Below are 22,500 nucleotides of genomic sequence, written 5' to 3' on the forward strand. Positions count from 1 at the left end.
AGAGAAGCCTCCTCCTTAGATTAAACAATAGAAGTGGGGGGACAGGGGTGTCATTGTACTGCCTGTGAGACTGTGCCGTGTGCCCACAGGAGTAGAAAGGGTGGTGGTGGCACTCTGTTTTAGGGACTTTATTTGCTCGGTGACGTTTTATCTGCCAGCAGATGTGCCTATAAGCTAACTTCCTGACTAACATCTTTCTTTCTGTCTTTCTTTCTGTCTCTCTCTCTCCATCTCTCTTTGTCTGTTAGTCTGTTGCATTTCGACATGTTCTTGAATCTCAAGGGCTTGTAGGATACAAAATGTGTTTTATGAAAATAGTAGGCTTTTGGGGTATGATAAATATTAACGTTTTATAGTACGTGGAATTTTGAAGATTATGTATCCTTTAAATGCCAGGATGTCATACTCATTTCGGCTTTTCATCTAGTAGAATTCACTGCACACTATTGAGGAAAACAATCGTCTTTTCGCACCCACCTGTGTTTGACAACAGCTGAACAGCAATGGCAGGGAACATCTAGATTAGATAACGCCTTCTCAGTATGGAGAAGTATTATGTTGATATATATATTTTTGCTTATTGCATATGTTTTTACTAAACAGTACATTTGAAATAGTATGTAGCACTATTAGCACACATTAAGTCGTTTTAGTAAGTAGTATGCAAGACAAAAACAGATCAATACAAGATGGCCTTTTCTCTAGCTTCGTTTGGCCAGAGAACCAGACACAAACACCAGAACACATACCCCCAGAGCGTTTGTATATACGGATATTATATTTCTCTGTAACTCTTCCGCATATCACCCTGGCACTTCCTCCAGTCTTAGAGCTATGTTCACTCCTATCTCAATCTCACTCCAATAGAAATGCATGGAATATGATCCAGGCATTTCAACTCAGAGGAAGATGAGTAAACAATGTTATGTTGTAGTCTGTAGACTTTATAGTGTGGTGTCTAATGCACAGCAGGTCATTTCAGTCCACTACTGCTTGCTCAGCAGGGACTCCCTCCCTAACTCCCATAACTCCTTTAAACTTAACTCAGGAGAGTAGAGATACTGTATCTTGAAAGCTCAGATTGCACTTAGTCTCAAAAGTGTGAGGATACATATGCAGTAGGATACAGACCCGTTTCGGTGAAGATTTAAAAGTAGGAATTTAGAAACGGAGGAGCTGGCAACAAAAATTTGAACTCTACCAAATTACTCTAAAACTTTCTCTGGGCTACAGCAGTGATCCACTATATAGATAGCCATGCTAGCTTTGCCCTCATGTTGGTGCTAGCAAGCAGGCTAGGTAGTGCTAGGTATCAACAGCCAATCCAGTAGGGGCTGGAAACTATAGTGAGCTTCGATTGGTCAATATATGTATATTGACCAATATTCTCCCTCCCCTCCTTTCCTCCCTCCACTGTTGGAGCTTAATAAGAAACGTGTGTGAGAGCTATGAGGGACAGTCTTCTCTCTGAGTGTTTGATTGGGAGGGGAGTATAGGCATGATGTCATCAATGGTGAGATGCAGAGCGTCTGTGAGCCATTAGTTTAAAACTCCCCTTACACACTTCTATAGAGGGGTGTATGTGTATTGACATTGGTTTGTTAATTCAAAGTAGCAAGGATGAACACTAATCTCACTGACCTTTCACTGTGGTTGCTGTTAGCAATACTGCGGTGAGAAAGGTAGCTACAGATTCTGCTGCAGGTGAAAAGAAAGAGAGCAGATAGGAGTAAGGGATGGATTTTCTCCTTGCCTTTAATTGGCTACCTTGTGTGCCAGTGGGGCATTATCAGTCAAGGCATCGCATTGCTATGGCAGCATGTTTGTTTACTATCTCTAAATCAATGTTCTATATGCTAATGAGCACAGTGGTGCACTCTGGGAAGGGACTAATGGTGGTTGTAAAGTGACCCCTCAGCAGGAAGCATCGATCCAGCTGCTGACTATTGGATCATCACACACAGACATACACTCACACACACGAACGCATTCATTTACATTTACATTTTTACATTTTAGTCATTTAGCAGACACTCTTATCCAGAGCGACTTACAGTTAGTGATTACATATATATATTTTTTTATACTGGCCCCCCATGGGAATCGAACCCACAACCCTGGCGTTGCAAACGCCATGCTCTATCAACTGAGCTACATCCCTGCCGGCCATTCCCTACCCTGGACGATGCTGGGCCAATTGTGCGCCGCCCAGTCGCGGCCAGCTGCGACAGAGCCTGGATTCGAACTAGGATCTCTAGTGGCACAGTTAGCACTGCGATGCAGTGCCTTAGACCACTGCGCCACTCAGGAGCTCAAAAACTTTCTCTGGGCTACAGCAGTGATCATTCACACACACATTCACACGCATACACACACACACACAGACACACACATATACACAAAGAGACAGTAACCCAGTCGCACAGTAATCTCACTTTATGAAATGAAACCCCTACTTTGTAAGGGTGGGTGTGTCTACACTGACTGATTTCTATAACGTCACCTCCCATTCCATATCTCAATTATACCATACTTCCTGCTCTAATGATCTCTCTCTCTCTCTCTCTTGCTCTCTCTCTCTCTCATTCTGTGTATGTGTGTGTGTTTGTGTGTGTGTAATGAGTTCTCCTTTGACAGATTTAGCCTGGTGCTAAGGATGTGAAGGGGACTCTTATCAGCAGTGGAAAATGAAAGAGGGATTTTCAGAGAAAGGCAGGAAAGAACAGAGCGCCTTTTAACTCCAATCTGCTTCAGCATGGGGTCAATAAACCTGCGGCAGGAGTAAAATTGAGTTCAGACCTCCCTCCCTCCCTCCACCCATCCCCCCTATTTCTCCAGTCTCTGACACTTTTTCTGCAGCTCAATTCCCTCTCTCCGTCTCTGTCTTCTCCTTCTTCCATCCCCCCTTTTCTTGCTATCTCTGACTCTCACTACTCTACTTCCCTCATTCTCCTCTCTCCTTCTCTTCTTTCTCTATCACTCAGTGATTCTCTTCCTCCAAATTCCATCTCTTCCCTTGTCTCTCTCTCCTCCAGGCAGCATTGCATGGCTGGCCTCAATTCACAAGGACATCTCACCCAGCCCTACATTTAAACAAGGAGGAGAAGGAGAGAGTCAGAAAGCAAGTTGGTGAGGACAGAGAAATAAGAAGTGAGAGAGAAAGAAATAGCAAAAGGAGGTATAAATGAGCGTGACAGAGAATTTTTTTGTAAAGCTGTGATGTCTGTCACTTTCTTGGAACACCTGTTATTTTCCCAGAATACACCTCTACCACCTGTAAAGAGAGAGAGAGAAGGAAAGTGATAGTGAGAGAGAAAGAGAGAGGGGAGTGATAGAGGAAGGGGTTAGCGAGATTGTAGTTCCTCAGAACTAGACTTTTCGCAAAAATAGCCTCGGCCACACATATACTTGTCACGACTTCCTCCGAAGCTGCCTCCTCTCCTTGTTCAGGCAGGCTTTGGCGTTCATCGTCACCGGCCTTCTAGCCACTGTCGCTCCTCATCTCATCATTCCATTTGTTTTGTCTTGTTTATTACACACACCTGGTTCATATCCCCTAATCAGTACCTGTAAAAGTGTTCCCTCTGCCCCCTTGTCTTTGTGTGTGATTGTTTATTGTGGAGGTTAGTTTAGCTCGTGGAGCTCTTTAATTTTGTATCGCCGGGATATTCACCCGTGTGCCTTGTTGTTTCCAGTGCGCTGTATATTTCCACACTGGAGTGTTTGACGCATTGCTGTGTCAACGGAATAAACCTGTTATTCTGTGATTTACCCTCCTGCGCCTGAATCACATCACCACAATACTGCAATTTAAACTTGCAAACTTGTCACATCTCTAGCGCTACCTCCGGACGTAGCGCACGACACTCACCCGACAGTTGCCCCCCTCTAAGTAGGGCAGTGTAAACACAATTGTCTCGGTGAGCCAACAATCTTACAGTAAAAATTGTAATAGCATAGCAATGTCTTTTGAAACATCTGAAATGTACAGACATTTTCCTTATTTTTTGGACTTGTTTTAATTGAGTTTTTACTAGAAATTGTAGTAACAGCTTGTTACATTCTGAAATTGTCGCTTAAAATTTCAAGTTTTTTTTATTTTTTTTTGCTTGACTGCACTGACTCACCAAGGTCCAGGCAAGAAGCAACTCCACAGTGAATTATCAATGTTTTCAGTCGCAATTTTCTTTTTTACCTCATAGAATGACTTCCATCATATTACTAAAATGAATCATGGTTTGTTCTAAGGTCACTTCAATATGGTAGCTAGTGTAAGCCTATAGGAGCTCCTATCTAGCTATGGTTCAGCTAAACATCTGCATTCTGCTACAGCAAGCACGTTTAATTATTTTGTTTAGCTAGCCAGCTTGCTAGCAAACGTCACCTAGCTGAGTAACCTATATTATAAAATGAAGATATCCTATCAACGGGACCTGAAGAACTGTAAAATTCTATGTTTCTCAGAGTCTTGGCTGAACAAGGACATGGATAATATAGATGTCATGGGTTTCTCCATGCATCGTCTAGACCGGATGGTATTCTCGGGTAAGACTGAGAGGGGAGGGGTGTGTCTCTTTGTTAACAGCAGCTGGTGCACAATCTCTAATATTAAGGAAGCCTCGAGTGTTTGCTCGCCTGAGTTAGAACACCTCATGATAAGCTGCAGACTATACCATACTATTTACCAAGAGAGTTTTCATCTATATTTTTTCGTAGCTGTCTATTTACCACCACAAACCAATGCTGGCACTAAGACCGCACTCAGCAAGCTGTATAGGGCCAGAAGCAAACAAGAAAATGCACATCTGCTTCTCGTGGTCTGTGATTTTAATGCAGGGAAACTGAAATCAGTTTTACCTCACATTTACCTGCATGTCACCGGTGCAACTAGAGGCGACAAAACACGATCACCTTTACTCAGCACACAGAAACGCATACAAGGCTCTCCTTCACCTTCCCTTTGAAAGATCTGACCACAACTCTATCATCCTGATTCCTGCTTACAAGCAAAAACTCAAACAGGAAGTGCCTTCTATGCTCGCTTTGAGGCAAGCAACACTGAACCATTCCGGACGACTGTGTGATTTCGCTCTCCGCTCAATAAGGGAGTGGTCAGATGAAGCGGATGCTAAGCTACAGGACTGTTTCACTAGCACAGACTGGAATATGTTCAGGGATTCATTCGATAACATTGAGGAGTTTACCACATCAGTCACCGGCTTCATTAGTAAGTTAATCGACAAAGTCGCCCTCACAGTGTATGTGGACACCCATACTCACAAAAGTATGTGGACACCCCTTCAAATTAATGGATTTGGCTATTTCAGCCACACCAGTTGCTGACAGGTGTATAAAATCGAGCACACAGCCATGCAATCTCCATAGACATGATTTGGCAGTAGAATGGACCTTACTGAAGAGCTCAGTGACTTTCAACATGGCGCTGTCATAGGATGCCACCTTTCCAACAAGTCAGTTCGTCAAATTTCTGCCCTGCTAGAGCTGCCACAGTCAACTGTAAGTGCTGTTATTGGGAAGTGTAAACATCTAGGAGCAACAATGGCTCAGTCGCAAAGTGGTAGGCCACACAAGCCCACAGAACGGGACCGGCGAGTGCTGAAGCGCGTAGTGCGTACAAATCTTCTGTCCTCAGATGCAACACTCACTACCTAGTTCCAAACTGCCTCTGGAAGCAACGTCAGCACAAGAACTGTTAGTCTGGAGCTTCATGAAGGGGTTTCCATGGCCGAGCAGCCGCACACAAGCCTAAGATCACTATGCGCAATGCCAAGCGTCGGCTGGAGTGGTGTAAAGCTCTCCGCCATTGGACTCTGGAGCAGTGGAAACACGTTCTCTGGAGTAATGAATCACACTTAACCATCTGGCAGTCTGATGGACGAATCTGGGTTTCGCGGAGGCCAGGAGAACGCTACCTGTCTTAAAGCATAGTGCCAACTGTAAAGTTTAGTGGAGGAGGAATAATGGTCTGAGGCTGTTTTTCATGGTTCGGTTTGGGGAAGACCCTTTCCTGTTTCAGCATGACAATGCCCCCTTGCACAAAGCAAGGTCCATACAGGGTATGAGAATGGCGCCGGAGAAGATGGCTGCCGTTTTACAGCCCTCTAACCAATTGTACTATTATGTGTGTTTTTCCGCGTTATTTGTAATATATTCTGTACATAATGTTTCTGCCATCGTCTCTTATAACCAAAAAGAGCTTCTGGATATCAGGACAGCGATTACTCACCTCGTATTGGACGAAGATTTTTTCTTCAACAAGTCGGACGTGAAGGATATCCTACAGACACCCGACCCGACAAGGCCCAAATCCCTGTCATTCGCATGAGAAAGATACGGAGATATCGTGGACGTAGGTCGAGGTGCCTTGTAAGGATCCGACGGCGAGCAAGTAAACTGCCTCTTCCATCAATCCTATTAGCCAATGTTCAATCATTTGAGAATAAATTGGATGACCTAAGATTACAGTTATCCTACCAACGGGACATTAAAAACTGTAATATCTTATGTTTCACCGAGTCGTGGCTGAACAACAACACGGACAACATATAGCTAGCGGGCTATATGCTACATCGGCAGGATAGAACGGCTGACTCAGGTAAGACGAGGTGGTGGTCTGTGTATATTTGTAAACAACAGCTGGTGCACAAAATCAAATACTAAGGAAGTCTCAAGGTTTTGCTCGCCTGAGGTAGAGTATCTTATGACAAGCTGTAGACCACACTATTTACCAAGAGAGTTTTCATCTATATTTTTCATAGCTGTCTATTTACCACCACAAACCAATGCTGGCATTAAGATTGCACGGAATGAGCTGTATAAGGCCATAAGTGAACAGGAAAACATTCATCCAGAGGCAGCTCTCCTAGTGGTCGGGGACTTTAATGCAGGGAAACTTAAATCCGTTCTACCAGCATGTTAAAGGTGCAACCAGAGGAAGAACATCTCTAGACCACCTTTACTCCACACACAGAGATGCATACAAAGCTCTCCCTCACCCTCCATTTGGCAAATCTGACCATAACTCTATCCTCCTGATTCCTGCTTATAAGCAAAAACTAAAGCAGGAAGCACCAGTGACTCGGTTAATGAAAAAGTGGTCAGATGACGCAGATGCTAAGCTTCAGGACTGTTTTGCTAGCACAGACTGGAACATGTTCTGGGATTCTTCAGATAGCAATGAGGAGTACACCACATCAGTCACTGGCTTCATCAATAAGTGCATCGATGATGTCGTCCCCACAGTGACCGTACGTACATACCCCAACCAGAAGCCATGGATTACAGGCAACATCTGCACTGAGCTAAAGGGTAGAGCTGCTGCTTTCAAGGAGCGGGACTCTAACCCGGACGCTTATAAGAAATCCCGCTATGTCCTCAGACGAACCATCAAACAGACAAAGAGTCAATACAGGACTAAGATTGAATCGTACTACACCGGCTCTGACCCTCGTCGGATGTGGCAGGGCTTGAGAACTATTACAGACTACAAAGGGAAGCATAGCCGCGAGCTGCCCAGTCACACAAGACTTCCAGACGAGCTAAACCACTTCTATGCTAGCTTCGAGGCAAGCAACACTGAAGCATGCATGAGAGCACCAGCTGTTCCGGATGACTATGTGATCACACTCTCCGTAGCCAATGTGAGTAAGACTTTTAAGCAGGTCAACATTCACAAGGCCGCAGGGCCAGACGGATTACCAGGACGTGTACTCCGAGCACGTGCTGACAAACTGGCAAGTGTCTTCACTGACATTTCAACATGTCCCTGACTGAGTCTGTAATACCAACATGTTTCAAGCAGACCACCATAGTCCCCGTGCCCAAGGACACTAAGATAACCTGCCTAAATGACTACCGACCCGTAGCACTGACGTCTGTAGCCATGAAGTGCTTTGAAAGGCTGGTCATGGCTCACATCAACACCATTATCCCAGAAACCCTAGACCCACTCCAATTTGCATACCGCCCCAACAGATCCACAGATGATGCAATCTCTATTGCACTCCACACTGCCCTTTCCCACCTGGACAAGAGGAACACCTACGTGAGAATGCTATTCATTGACTACAGCTCAGCGTTCAACACCATAGTGCCCTCAAAGCTCATCACTAAGCTAAGGATCCTGGGACTAAACACCTCCCTCTGCAACTGGATCCTGGACTTCCTGACGGGCCGCCCCCAGGTGGTAAGCGTAGGTAACAACACATCTGCCACACTGATCCACAACACAGGGGCAAAAAAAGGGGACTGAGCACACCCCCATTCTCATCGACGGGGCTGTAGTGGAACAGGTTGAGAGCTTCAAGTTCCTTGGTGTCCACATCCCCAACGAACTATCATGGTCCAAACACACCAAGACAGCCGTGACGAGGGCACGACAAAGCCTATTCCCCCTCAGGAGACTGAAAAGATTTGGCATGGGTCCTCAGATCCTCAAAAGATTCTACAGCTGCACCATCGAGAGCATCCTGACTGGTTGCATCACCGCCTTGTATGGCAACTGCTCGGCTTCCGACCGCAAGGCACTACAGAGGGTAGTGCGTACGGCCCAGTACATCACTGGGGCCAAGCTTCCTGCCATCCAGGACCTCTTTACCAGGCAGTGTCAGAGGAAGGCCCTCAAAATGTTCAATGACTCTAGCCACCCTAGTCATAGACTGTTCTCTCTGCTACCGCATGGCAAGCGGTACCGGAGTGCCAAGTCTAGGTCCAAAATACTTCTCAACAGCTTCTACCCCCAAGCCATAAGACTCCTGAACAGCTAATCATGGCTACCTGGACTATGTGCACTGCCCCCCCACCCCCACCCCCCACCCCATCTTTTTACGCTGCTGCTACTCTGTTAATTATTTATGCATAGTTACTTTAACTCTACCCACACGTACATATTACTTCAACTACCTCAACTAGCCGGTGCCCCCGCACATTGACTCTGCACCGGTACCCCCCTGTATATATAGCCTCCCTACTGTTATTTTATTTTACTTCTGCTCTTTTTTTCTCAACACTTTTTTGTTGTTGTTTTATTTTACCTTTTTAATAAAAAAAAAAATGCACTGTTGGTTAAGGGCTGTAAGTAAGCATTTCACGGTAATGTCTACACCTGTTGTATTCGCCGCATGTGGCCAATAAAATTTGATTTGATTTTGATTTTAAATGGTTTGTCGAGATCGGTGTGGAAGAACTTAACTGGCCTACACAGAGCCCTGCCCTCAACCCCATCAAACACCTTTGAGATCAATTGGATGCCGACTGCATCTATTGGAAAGCCTTCCCAGAATAGTGCAGGCTGTTATAGCAGCAAAGGGGGGACCAACTCCATATTAATTCCCATGATTTTGGAATGAGATGTTCGATGAGCAGGTGTCCACATACTTTTGTCCATGTAGTGTACATATCCCAACCAGAAGCCACACTGAGCTAAAGGCTATAGCTGCCCACTTTCAAGGAGCTAATCCGGACGCTTATAAGAAATCTCGCTACGACCTCCGACAAGCCATCAAACAGGCAATGTGCCGGACGACTGTGTGATTTCGTCCTCCGTAGCCAATGTAAAACCTTTAAACAGATTCACAAGGCCACGGGGCCAGATGGATTACCAGGACGCGTACTCAGAGCATGCGCTGATCAACTAGGAAGTGTCTTCACTGACATTTTCAACCTCTCCCTGACCCTGTCTATAATACCTACATGTTTCAAGCAGACCACATTTTACATTTACATTTTAGTCATTTAGCAGACGCTCTTATCCAGAGCGACTTACAGGAGCGCCATAGTCCCTGTGCCCAAGAACGCCAAGGTAACCTGTCTAAATGACTATCACCCCGTAGAACTCACATCTGTAGCCATGAAATGCTTTGAAAGGCTGGTCATGGCTCACGTCATCACTATCATCCCAGACACCCTGGACCCACTCCAATTCGTATACCGCCCCAACAGATCCACAGATGATGCAATCTCTATTGCACTCCACACTGCCCTCTCCCACCTGGATAAGAAGAACAACTGTATGTGAGAATGCTGTTCATTGACTACAGCTCAGCATTTAACACCATAATGCCCTCCAAGCTCATCACTAAGCTCAGGACCCTGGTGGTGGGCCTGATCACCGACGACGATGAGACAGCCTATAAGGAGGAGGTCAGTGACCTGGCAGTGTAGTTCCAGGACAACCTTTCCCTCAACATCAACAAGACAAAGGAGCTGATCGTGGACTACAGGAAACGGAGGGCCGAGCACGCCCCCATCCACATTGACGGAGCTGTAGTGGAGCAGGTCAAGAGCTTCAAGTTCCTTGGTTTCCACATCACTAAGGAATTAACATGATCCACACACACCAACACAGTCGTGAAGAAGGTACAACAATGCCTCTACCCCCTCAGGAGGCTGAAAGATTTGGCATGGGCCCTCAGATCCTCAAAAGGTTATACAGTTGCACCTTTGAGAGCATCTTGACTGGCTGCATCACTGCTTGGTATGGCAACTGCTTGGCATCAGACCGCAAGGTGAGGGTAGTACGTACGGCCCAGTACATCACTGGGGCAGAGCTCCCTGCGTCCAGGACCTGTCTACCAGGCGGTGTCAGAGGAAGGCCCTAAAAATTGTCACAGACTCCAGCCACCCAAATCATAGACTGTTCTCTCTGCTACCACACGGCAAGCGGTACCCATGCACCAAGTCTGGAACCAATAGGACCATGAACAGCTTTTGCCATCTATCTGCATTGACCCAACTCTTTTGACTCATCACATAAGCTGCTGCTACTGCTTATTATCTATCCTGTTGCCTATTCACTTTACCCCTACCTACAGTGCCTTCAGAAAGTATTCATACCCCTTGACTTATTCCACATTTTGTTGTGTTACAGCCTGAATTCAAAATTGATTAAATATTTGTTTTAATTCACCCATCTACACACAATACCCCAGAATGACAAAGTAAAAACATGTCTGAAATTTTTTTGCTCATTTATTGAAAATGAAATACAGAAAGATCTAATTTACATAAGTATTCACACCCCTGAGTCAATACTTTGTAGAAGCACCTTTGGCAGCGATTACAGCTGTGAGTCTTTCTGGGTAAGTCTCTAAGAGCTTTCCATACCTGGATTGTGCAACATGTGCCCATTATTATTTTCAAAATTCTTCAATCTCTGTCGTATTGGTTGTTGATCATTGCTAGACAACCATTTTCAGGTCTTGCCATAGATTTTCAGTAGATTTAAGTCAAAACTGTAACTAGGCCACTCAGGAACATGCACTGTGTTCTTGGTATGCAACTCCAGTTTATATTTGGCATTGTGTTTTAGGAAATTGTCCTGCTGAAAGGTGACTGAACCAGGTTTTCCGCTAGGATTTTGCCTGTGCTTAGCTTAGCTCCATTTAGTTTATTTTTATCCTGAAAATCTCCCCAGTCCTTAACAATAACAAGCATACCCAAAATACCACTATGCTTGAAAATATGGAGAGTGATACTCAGTAATGTGTTGTATTGGATTTTTCCAAAACATAACACTTTGTACTGAGGACAAAAAGTGAATTGCTTTGCCACATTTTTTGCAGTATTACTTTAGTGCCTTGTTACAAACAGGATGGATGTTTTATAATATTTTATTCTGTACAGGCTTCCTTCTTTTCACTCTGTAAATGAGGTTGGTATTGTGGAGTAACTACAATGTTGCTGATCCATCTGGAGTTTTCTCATATCACAGCCATTAAACTCTAACTGTTTTAAAGTCAAATCAAATCAAATCAAATTGTATTTGTCACATACACGTGTTTAGCAGATGTTATAGCGGGTGTAGCGAAATGCTTGTGCTTCTAGCTCCGACAGTGCAGAATATCTAACAATTTCACAACATATACCCAATACACACAAATAAGTAAGGAATGGGATTTAAGAATATATATATATATATATATATATATATATATATATATATATATATATATATATATATATATATATATATATGGACAGGCAATGACAGAGCGGCATGGACTAAGATACAGTAATAGTTTGCCCCCGTTAATGAGTTCGGCAGACCGCACCACCCTCTGGAGAGCCCTGCGGTTGTGGGCGGTGCAGTTGCCGTATCAGGCGGTGATACAACCCGACTGGATGCTCTCAATTGTGCATCTGTAAAAGTTTGTGAGGGTTTTAGGTGATAAGCCAAATTTCTTCAGCCTTCTGAGGTTGAAGAGGCTCTGTTGCGCCTTCTTCACCACACTGTCTGCATGGGTGGACCATTTCAGTTTGCCGGTGATGTGTACGCCAAGGAACTTGAAACTTTCCATCTTCTCCACTGCGGTCCCGTCGATATGGATAGGGGGGTGCACCCTTTGCTGTTTCCTGAAGTCCACGATAATCTCCTTTGTTTTGTTGATGTTGAGTGAGAGGTTATTTTCCTGGCACCACACTCCCAGAGCCCTCACCTCCTCCCAGTAGGCGGTCTCGTCATTGTTGGTAATCAAGCCTACAACTGTTGTGTCGTCTGCAAACTTGATGATTGAGTTGGAGGCGTGCTTGGCCACGCAGTCATGGGTGAACAGGGAGTACAGGAGGGGGCTGAGCACACACCCTTGTGGGGCCCCAGTGTTGAGGATCAGCGAAGTGGAGATGTTGTTTCCTACCTTCACCACCTGGGGGCAGCCCATCAGGAAGTCCAGGACCCAGTTGCACAGGGCCTTGAGCTTAATGATGAGCTTGGAGGGTACTATGGTGTTGAATGTTGAGCTATAGTCAATGAACAGCATTCTTACATAGGTATATGGGGTGCATTTTCAGTTTTCCACCAAGTAGGGTTGTGTGTTAGTGTGTGTATGTGTGTGGGGTGCATTTTAGGTTTTCCACCAAGCAGGGTTGTGTGTTAGTTTCTCTCTCCCTCTCTCGCTCTCTCTCTCTGTCTCTCAGGTAAGGGTCAGTAGTTAGTACAGTACAATAGGCTGTATAGCCCCCTAATGACCTCCATGTTAGCCTGGCATTAGATTCCTGAAGCTGATTGGACAGAGGGCAGGTCACAGGAGCCTCCAGGGAGTTCCCCCACATTCTGTGTGTGTGTTTGTGTGTTTGTGTGTGTGTGTGTGTGTGTGTTTAAAACGGCGTGTATCCACATCTGGAGTCTGAGCTGTGTTTTCCTTTGGGCCTTTTCCCATGGTCTGCGTGATTCTCATTCCCTGCTCCTTCCCTTGCTTGCCTCCACTCCTCTGCGCTCTCCTCACTTGTGCGTGTGTGCGTGTGTGCGTGCGTGTGTGCGTGTGTGCGTGTGTGCGTGTGTGCGTGTGTGCGTGTGTGCGTGTGTGCGTGCGTGTGTGCGTGTGTGTGTGTCAAGGAATCTGGGGGTACACCCTGGAGGCTCCTGTGACCTGCCCTGAAAGGAATGGGTGAATGCCAACCAGACTATCAGTTGCTCATTTGAACTGTACTTGGCAAGTGTACTGCCCTTGTTTCAGGGGAGAGGAGGCAGAGAAGTAAAGAAACAAAGGAAAGAAAGAGCAACAGAAAAATTGAAAAGTATGGAGAGATTGAATGAAACCAATAAAATGAAATCAAATCCTTTAGGGTTTTCAGACCATAAGTGTGTGTTCTGTATGAGGCCATATATTTTCTACACAGTACAGTTAGTATTTTCCTCCTATTCACACACACTCACCTTCACTCATGCCATCAAAAATTGCCCCTATCGCCACATTATGTTTGCCGGGTTCTTCCACTGATGAGAAGTCATGTTACACCCAGAGGTTGAGGTTTTATACCAGCCACTTCCTGTTTACACCACTGCGAGTCCTCTCTTGAGGTGAGCTTAAGCATGGTTGGCATGGTAACTAACGACTGCCACATACAGGAGTGAATGTGCGAGACCTTCACTTAAGTAGAGATAGAGAGAACCTGTCAGTGCTCTATAAGAAGGGAAATTACCCCTTGTTATGGCAATGAGAGAGCCGCAGAGTCTTCTGGGAGTTTGTGGTGAATGTTGTGCCGCTCCAGTAAGACAGACATCAGCTCTCGTACTCCGTGGCCGATGTAAGTCATTTAATCGTGTTAAATCTCTCAAAGCCCTATCCCACCTGGACAAGATAAATACCTATGTAAGAATGCTGTTCATTGACTACAGCTCAGCCTTCAACACCATAGTGCCCTCCAAGCTCATCACTAAGCTCAGGGCCCTGGGTCTGAACCCTCCCTGTGCAACTGGGTCCTGGACTTCCTGAGGGGCCGCCCCCAAGTGGTGAAGGTAGGCAACAACACCTCTGCCACGCTAATCCTCAACAGGGGGGCCCCACAGGGGTGCGTGCTCAGCACCCTCCTGTACTTCCTGTTCACCCATGACTGCGTGGCCACGCAGTGGTGCCAGGAAAATAACTTCTCCCTCAACGTCAACCAAACGAAGGAGCTGATCGTGAAATACAGGAGAAAGCAGAGAAAGCACGCCCACATCAACATTGACGGAGCCGCAGTGGATTGATTTTTCCTCATTTGGACTAATCTTCCAAGAGTCCTTAAACATTAAAATACAATTTATAATACAATCTCATGTCCACATATAACACACTGTTACAAACAACAGAGATAATATACTGCCATATTGACCAGATAAATACTCTGACAGTCTGAAAATATAGATTGGTTCCTTCATCTACCACAGTGAAGAGGGTCAAAAGCTTCAAGTTCCTCGGCGTGCACATCACTGACGAATTGAAATGGTCCCTTCACACAGACAATGTGGTGAAGAAATTTGGAGGCTGAAGAAATTTGTCTTGGCCCCTCACAAATTTCTACAAATGCACCTGTCGGGCTGTATCACCGCCTGGATGGCAACTGCACCATCCACAACCGCAGGGCTCTCCAGAGGGTGGTGCGGTCATCCCAACGCATCCCCGGGAGCACACTGCCTGCCCTCCAGGACATCTACAGCCCCTGGTGTCACAGGAAGGCCAAGAAGATCATCAAGGACCTCAGCCACCCGAGCCACGGCCTGTTCACCCCGCTACTATCTAGAAGGCGGAAACAGTACAGATGCATCAAAGCTGGGACCGAGAGACTGAAAAACAGCTTCCATCTGTTAAATAGTAACCACTAGCCGGCCTCCCTCAGGATCCTACCCTGAACCTTAATCACTTTAATAATGTTACATACTGTTTCACCCACTTCATATGTACAGTATATACTGTATTCTAGTCATGGCTCATCCTATATACTGTAACTACTGCAGTACACACCTTTTCTATTCATATACTGTCCATACTGTATATACATAACATTATATACAGTATATACACTACCAGTCAAAACTTTGGATACACCTACTCATTCAAGGGTTTTTCTTTGTTGTTACTATTTTCTACATTTTAGAATAATAGTGAAGACATATGGAATCATGTAGTAACCAAAAAAGTGTTAAACAAATCAAAATATATTTTATTTTTGAGATTCTTCAAATAGCCACCCTTTGCCTTGATGACAGCTTTGCACACTCTTGGCATTCTCTCAACCAGCTTCACCTGGAATGCTTTTCCAACAGTCTTGAAGGTGTTCCCACATATGCTGAGCACTTGTTGGCTGCTTTTCCTTCACCTGCGGTCTAACTCATCCCAAACCATCTCAATTTGGTCGAGGTCGGGGGATTGTGGAGGCCAGGTCATCTGATGCAGCACTCCATCACTCTCCTTCGTGGTAAAATAGCCCTTACACAGCCTGGATGTGTGTTGGGTCATTGTCCTGTTGAAAACAAATGATAGTCCCACTAAGCCCAAACCAGATGGGATGGCGTATTGCTGCAGAATGCTGTGGTAAACATGCTGGTTACGTGTGCCTTGAATTCTAAATAAATCACAGACAGTGTCACCAGCAAAGCACCCCCACACCATAACACCTCCTCCTCCATGCTTTACGGTGAGAAATACACCTTCGGAGATCATCCACTCACCCACACACGCGTCTCACAAAGACACGGTGGTTGGAATCAAATATCTCCAATTTGGACTCAAGACCAAAGGACACATTTCCACCGGTCTAATGTCCATTGCTCATGTTTCTTGGCCGAAGCAAGTCTCTTCTTCTTATTGGTGTCCTTTAGTAGTGGTTTCTTTGCAGCAATTCGACCATGAAGGCCTGATTCACGCAGTCTCCTCTGAACAGTTGATGTTGAGATGTGTCTGTTACTTGAACTCTGTGAAGCATTTATTTGGGCTGCAATTTCTGAGGCTGGTAACTCTAATTAACTTATCCTCTGCAGCAGAGGTAACTCTGGGTCTTCCATTCCTGTGGCGGTCCTCATGAGAGCCAGTTTCATCAGAGCGCTTGATGGTTTTTGCGACTGCACTTGAAGAAACTTTCAAAGTTCTTGAAATGTTCTGTGTTGACTGACATTCATGTCTTAAAGTAATGATGGACTGACGTTTCTCTTTGCTTATTTGAGCTGTTCTTTTTTTTTTTTTTTTTTTTTCGGGGGGATGGATCAGCTTAATATTGCAGATAGATTGTATCTTCTATCAATGTAATTGTCTGCATCACTTCCAATCCCCCATGTTTTTTTTAATTTTTTATATATATATTCCCCTTTATTACTTTTCAACCCCACCATCCTTTCCCTACTTGGAGTAAATTAGTGAACAACAACGCCCAGGCCTCTACTTCCGGTCTATACTTACTATCTACACCTTATGGACAGAGTTAATTTTACAATAATTCTATATCTATATATATATAAAAATATATATATTTTTTTTTTTTTTTGCTCCTGAACTTCTTCTACTCTCAACCTCTCCGATCATTTTCATGATGTCCATCCGATTTGCTTCTAAATGCCATATCTTTCTAACTGTGCTCTTTCCCAAAAGCTCCCAACATACAACCTATATACTTATTATGGACACAGTATGCTTACATTATTAGCTATCTTTGTTATTATTTGTTGTTATTTGTTATTAGTCCCATCCTTCAACTCTATTCAATACCTCCCATCTATCTCTTAACACCATCCATATAGGATTTCTATTTGCCATATATATTTCAACCGTACTGTGATGTTTTACAAAAGTTCTGAACCTTTCTATTCTCATTGCTTCTACAGATTGTGAATTAAAAATAAACATTTTTGCTAAAAGTATTATTATATTATTGATTGATTGACTATGACTTTTCAGATCACCCAGTAATGCTATCTGCAAGGTTAGTTCCAGGTAAATATTGCAATCCTTTAGCCATTCCTGGACCTGTGTCCAAAAACAAGCTACAAATGGACAGAACCAAAACAAATGATCTAATGATTCTATCTCTTCACAGCAAAATCTGCAGAGCTGGGAAGATTGTATCCCCCATATAAATAACATTCTATTGGTAGCAAGAATTTTATATAATAATTTAAATTGAAAGATTCTAATTTTTGAATCCGGTGTCGTTTTGCGTGTCAGTTCATAAACACTATGCCATGGGATCGGTACGTCAAAGATCTCTTCCCAACTATTTTGCAATCTATATGGGACTGCTGTCAATCCTTTGGTCCTTAAGTGAAACTGATATACTTTTTTATTTATCACAGTTTTCCTTAACCAATTATGTTCTTTAATGCAAGGCCGACAGACAAGTTCCTTACTTTCTCCCCCTTCAACTTTCCTCTTCCACTTTTGCGGTAAGGCTGCAATTATTTGGTTGTAATTTTGGGTAGAGCAGACATTTCCATATGTTTTTGTTAGCTGCATGTGCGACATAACTCCACCAGTCCTACCGATGATATCATTTACGAAGATTATACCTTTTTTAAACATTCTGTCTAAAAATAAAGGTTTTTTGTCAATTAGTATATTTGAATTTAACCACAATATTTGTTGCATTATTTGTTCTGTCGTTTCTGGAGGATTAAATTGAAATTGCAACCAACTTTCTATGGCTTGTTTTAGAAATAGTGACATTTGGGAGATTATTTCCTTTTCAAATAACTGAAAGTGAGAGGTTGTAATCTGAATAAAGGGAAAAAGGCCTTTCTTGAACAGTGGGTGAGACAATCTTACTAATTTGCTTGAGAACCAGTTCGGATTTAAGTATAACTTTTGGATGACTGAAGATTTTAGTGATAGGTCTAATGCTTTAATATTTAATAATTTCTGTCCTCCGAATTCATATTCATTATATAAATATGCTCTTTTAATTTTGTCTGGCTTGCCGTTCCAAATAAAATTGAATATTTTTTTCTCATATAATTTAAAAAACTGTTTGCTAGGCGTAGGCAAGACCATAAGCAAATAGGTAAACTGGGATAATACTAAAGAGTTAATCAGGGTGATTTTTCCACAAATTGACAGGTATTTTCCTTTCCATGGTAGTAAGATCTTATCTATTTTTGCTAACTTTCTATTAAAATGTATTGATGTGAGATCTTTTATTTCCTTTGGGATATGTATTCCGAGTATATCCACATCACCATCAGACCATTTTATTGGTAAACTACATGGTAATGTAAAAATGTTATTTTTTAGTGATCCAATACGTAATATAGTACATTTGTCATAATTTGGTTTTAATCCAGAGAGGTTAGAAAATGTATCTAGATCCTCTATGAGGCTGTGGAGGGATTCTAGTTGTGGATCTAAAAGAAAACATGAATCATCTGCGTACAATGACACCTTTGTTTTTAAGCCCTGTATTTCTAATCCTCTGATATTATTATTGGATCTGATTTTAATAGCTAACATCTCGATGGCCACAATAAATAGATATGCCGATAGTGGACAACCTTGTTTCACTCCTCTTGACAGTTTGAAACTTTCTGAGAAATAGCCATTATTTACTATTTTACACCTAGGGTTACTATACATGATTTTGACCCATTTTATAAGAGATTCTCCAAAATTGAAATGCTCCAGGCATTTATATATAAATTCCAGTCGAACTTTATCAAATGCCTTTTCGAAGTCTGCTATGAATAGCAGGCCTGGTTTCCCATATTTTCCATAGTGTTCTATTGTTTCCAATACTTGCCTTATATTATCTTCAATGTATCTTCCATGTAAAAAACCTGTCTGATTAGAATGAATAATATCCGACAATACCTTTTTAATTCTATGCGCTATACATTTTGCTAGGATTTTTGCATCACAACACTGAAGTGTAAGGGGCCTCCAATTTTGTAAATGGACTGGATCTTTATATTTTCCACTTGTATCCTGTTTCAGTAATAATGAGATCAGACCTTCTTCTTGAGTGTCAGATAATCTACCATTTACATAGGAGTGGTTAAAACATGCTAATAACGGTCCTCTTAGTATATCAAAAAAGGTTTGGTATACCTCGATTGGTATGCCATCCAACCCTGGAGTTTTCCCGGACTTAAAGTCTTTAATTGCATCCAGAAGTTCCTCCTCTGTAATTTCACCTTCACATGAGTATTTCTATTTGAGCTGTTCTTGCCATAATATGGATTTGTTATTTTACCAAATAGGGCTATCTTCTGTATAACCCCCCTACCTTGTCACAACACAACTGATTGGCTCAAACGCATTAAGAAGGAAATCAATTCCACAAATTAACTTTTAGATAGGCACACCTGTTAATTGAAATGCATTCCAGGTGACTACGTCATGAAGCTGGTTGAGAGAATGCCAAGAGTGTGCAAAGCTGTCATCAAGGCAAAGGGTGGCTACTTGAAGAATCTCAAATATAAAATACATTTTGATTTGTTTAACACTTTCGGTTACTACATGATTATATATGTGTTATTTCATAGTTTTGAAGTCTTCACTATGATTCTACAATGTAGAAAATAGTAAAAATAAAGAAAAACCCTTGAATGAGTAGGTGTTCTAAAACTTTTGACCGGTAGTGTATATATATATATTTTTTGTTCCGGACTCTGACATTGCTCTTTCTGATATTCTTTATTTTTGTTTTTGTGATTTTTTTGTGTATTGTTTTGTACTGCTAGGTATTACTGCACTGTTGGAGCTAGAAACACAAGTATTTCACTGCACCTTTGATAACATCTGCAAATCTGTGTACGCGACCAATAAACTTTGATTTGATTTGAGCTCGTGTTCACATGTGCGCTTTTATTTGTGTGTGTGTGCGTTTGCTGGTTGTATTGTTGTGGTTTCTGAGGGGTTGTGAGTGATATTGTCTCTTTCATGTGGTTTTGTCGGTGAAACTGACAGTATCATGATGGAGAGTATTATAGGAGCATGCTGAATCTCACCCCACCTGGCACAGTGTCTTTACTAATTTCTGTGTGAAACCACTGATTCTATTCCAAACTCCGGCCTCTCTGAGAATCGCGCAACATTGCCACCTTGTGTCTATGACATGTAATTACAGTATTTTCTCCAGGTTCTGTCCTTATCGCTGACAGTGTCCTTACCTGCGAGTTTTAAATGCCAAAGCTGTGTGTGTATGTTTTCAATACTAACAATGTGTGTTTTCTCTTTCCTCAGGAGGTGCAGACTAAAAGTAAGGTTTGTGCCAATGTGTTCTGTGGCGCAGGAAGAGAGTGTGCCGTCACTGAGAAGGGAGAGCCCAGCTGCTTGTGTATAGAGGTGAGTCACGTCAAATCATGGTCATATGCACAGGATACTGTGTAAACGGTTCTATGAAATGCTTACTAGAAAGCTTCCTTACCATGCAACGTTAACAATAAATACAAGACTAGAGCAATAGTACGTAAATGCACAAAATACAAGTCAATACAAATACTATTTCAATTAAATGTTGTATAAAATAACAGAATGTGATATATTGAAGAGAAATACAGAACATACGGAATGTACTATGAATATACTTGTTAGTTAGCTTGTGCGTGCGTGTGTGTGTGTGTGTGTGTGTGTGTGTGTGTGTGTGTGTGTGTGTGTGTGTGTGTGTGCCTATGCATGAGTGTGACTGTGTGTGCGTGCATAACAGAGTTTATCAGCATGTGAGAGTGTTGTTTGTCCAGGTATGCCAATTTTGGCTTGATCTTTTTATTCAGGGTCATTTATATATATATATATATATATATATATTTATTTTTTTCCCACCTTTTTTTAACCAGGTAAGCCAGTTGAGAACAAGTTCTCATTTACAACTGCAACCTGGCCAAGATAAAGCAAAGCAGTGCGATAAAAAACAACAATAACACAGAGTTACATAAGAAATGGCTGATATTTTTTTTCAGGGTCATTAAGAAATGGCTGATCTTTCTATTCAGGGTCATTTAGAAATGCCTGATAATGTCAGTGTCACCTTTTAAAGATGCACTATGCAGATATTGCTCCTCCATTTCCTGGTTGCTAAAATTCAAATAGTTCACCTAATTTCAGTTTATGTGATAAAACAAGCAAGTATTGTGTAGAGAATCATTGTACCATCTAAACCGCTGTGAAATATATTTTCCATAACCAAAATTATTGTATTTTCAGCTGTTTGAAGCTGGTGTACAAAACCGAAAGTAAAAGACGCAAAAATGACACTTAAGAATGGGAAGTATAGAAATAGTGCACATAGAACAGATCTACTGCTTCTTAGACTTGCTTTCAATAAGAATGACAGATCACAACTCTCATTTCTATGTGAATTTGGTCGGGTCGCCCAAAAAGTTACATATTGCAGCTTTAAGATAATTAAGGATAGGGTGTCATTGTATCCTTTAAGAGTGTCAAAGTCAAGTGTATATTTACATAGCTATAACTTTCTCTCTCTCTCTCTCTCTCTCTCTCTCTCTCTCTCTCTCTCTCTCTCTCTCTCTCTCTCTCTCTCTCTCTCTCTCTCGCTCTCTCTCTCTCTCTCTATCTCTCTCTCTCCCTCTGTCTTTCTCTCTCTCTCCGTCTCTCCCTCTCTCTCTCTCCCCCTCTGTCTTTCTCCCTCTCTCACTCTCTCTTTCTCCCTTTCTCTCCCTCTCTCTTTCTCTTTCTTTCTTCTCCCACCCTCTCACTTTATTGCTCTCTCTTTATCTATCCCTCTCTCCTCCCACCCACCCACCCACCCACCCTCTCTCTCTCTCTCTCTCTCTCTCTCTCTCTCTCTCTCTCTCTCTCTCTCTCTCTCTCTCTCTCTCTCTCTCTCTCTCTCTCTCTCTCTCTCTCTCTCTGTCTCTCTCTCTCACTCTCTCTTTCTCCCTTTCTCTCTCTCTCTTTCTCTCTCTCTTTCTCTCTTCTCCCACCCTCTCACTTTATCGCTCTCTCTTTATCTCTCCCTCTCCCTCTCCCCTCCCACCCACCCTCTCTCTCTCTCTCTCTCTCTCTCTCTCTCTCTCTCTCTCTCTCTCTCTCGCTCTCTCTCTCTCTCTACCCTTCTCTCTCTCTCTAGAGCTGTAAGCCCCACAAGCGTTTAGTGTGTGGCAGTAACGGTAAGACATACCGCAACCACTGTGAGCTCCACCGAGACGCATGTCTCACTGGCCTCAAGATCCAGGTGGCCCACGATGGACACTGCCAGGGTGGGGAAAACACACACACACATACTTTCTTGTTAACTTTGTGTGTGTATAGCACATTACTGACCTCTATTGCTATCTGATGC

The 22,500-nt window shown here is 43.0% G+C and overlaps 1 protein-coding gene across 1 annotated transcript in view; it reads left to right on the top strand.

The window, feature by feature from the left end:
- Positions 1–22,500, top strand: part of LOC311143263 (follistatin-related protein 1-like) — a 46,376-nt gene that overhangs the window by 11,880 nt on the left and 11,996 nt on the right. Inside the window, exons 3-4 of the mRNA XM_084179080.1 lie at positions 20,442–20,543; positions 22,288–22,417. Coding sequence (XP_084035206.1) covers positions 20,442–20,543; positions 22,288–22,417 — 232 coding nt within the window. The remainder of the gene's footprint in view (positions 1–20,441; positions 20,544–22,287; positions 22,418–22,500) is intronic.

This window comes from Coregonus lavaretus, assembly GCF_964263955.1.
Source record: "Coregonus lavaretus genome assembly, chromosome: 16".
NCBI classification, from domain to species: Eukaryota; Metazoa; Chordata; class Actinopteri; order Salmoniformes; family Salmonidae; genus Coregonus; species Coregonus lavaretus.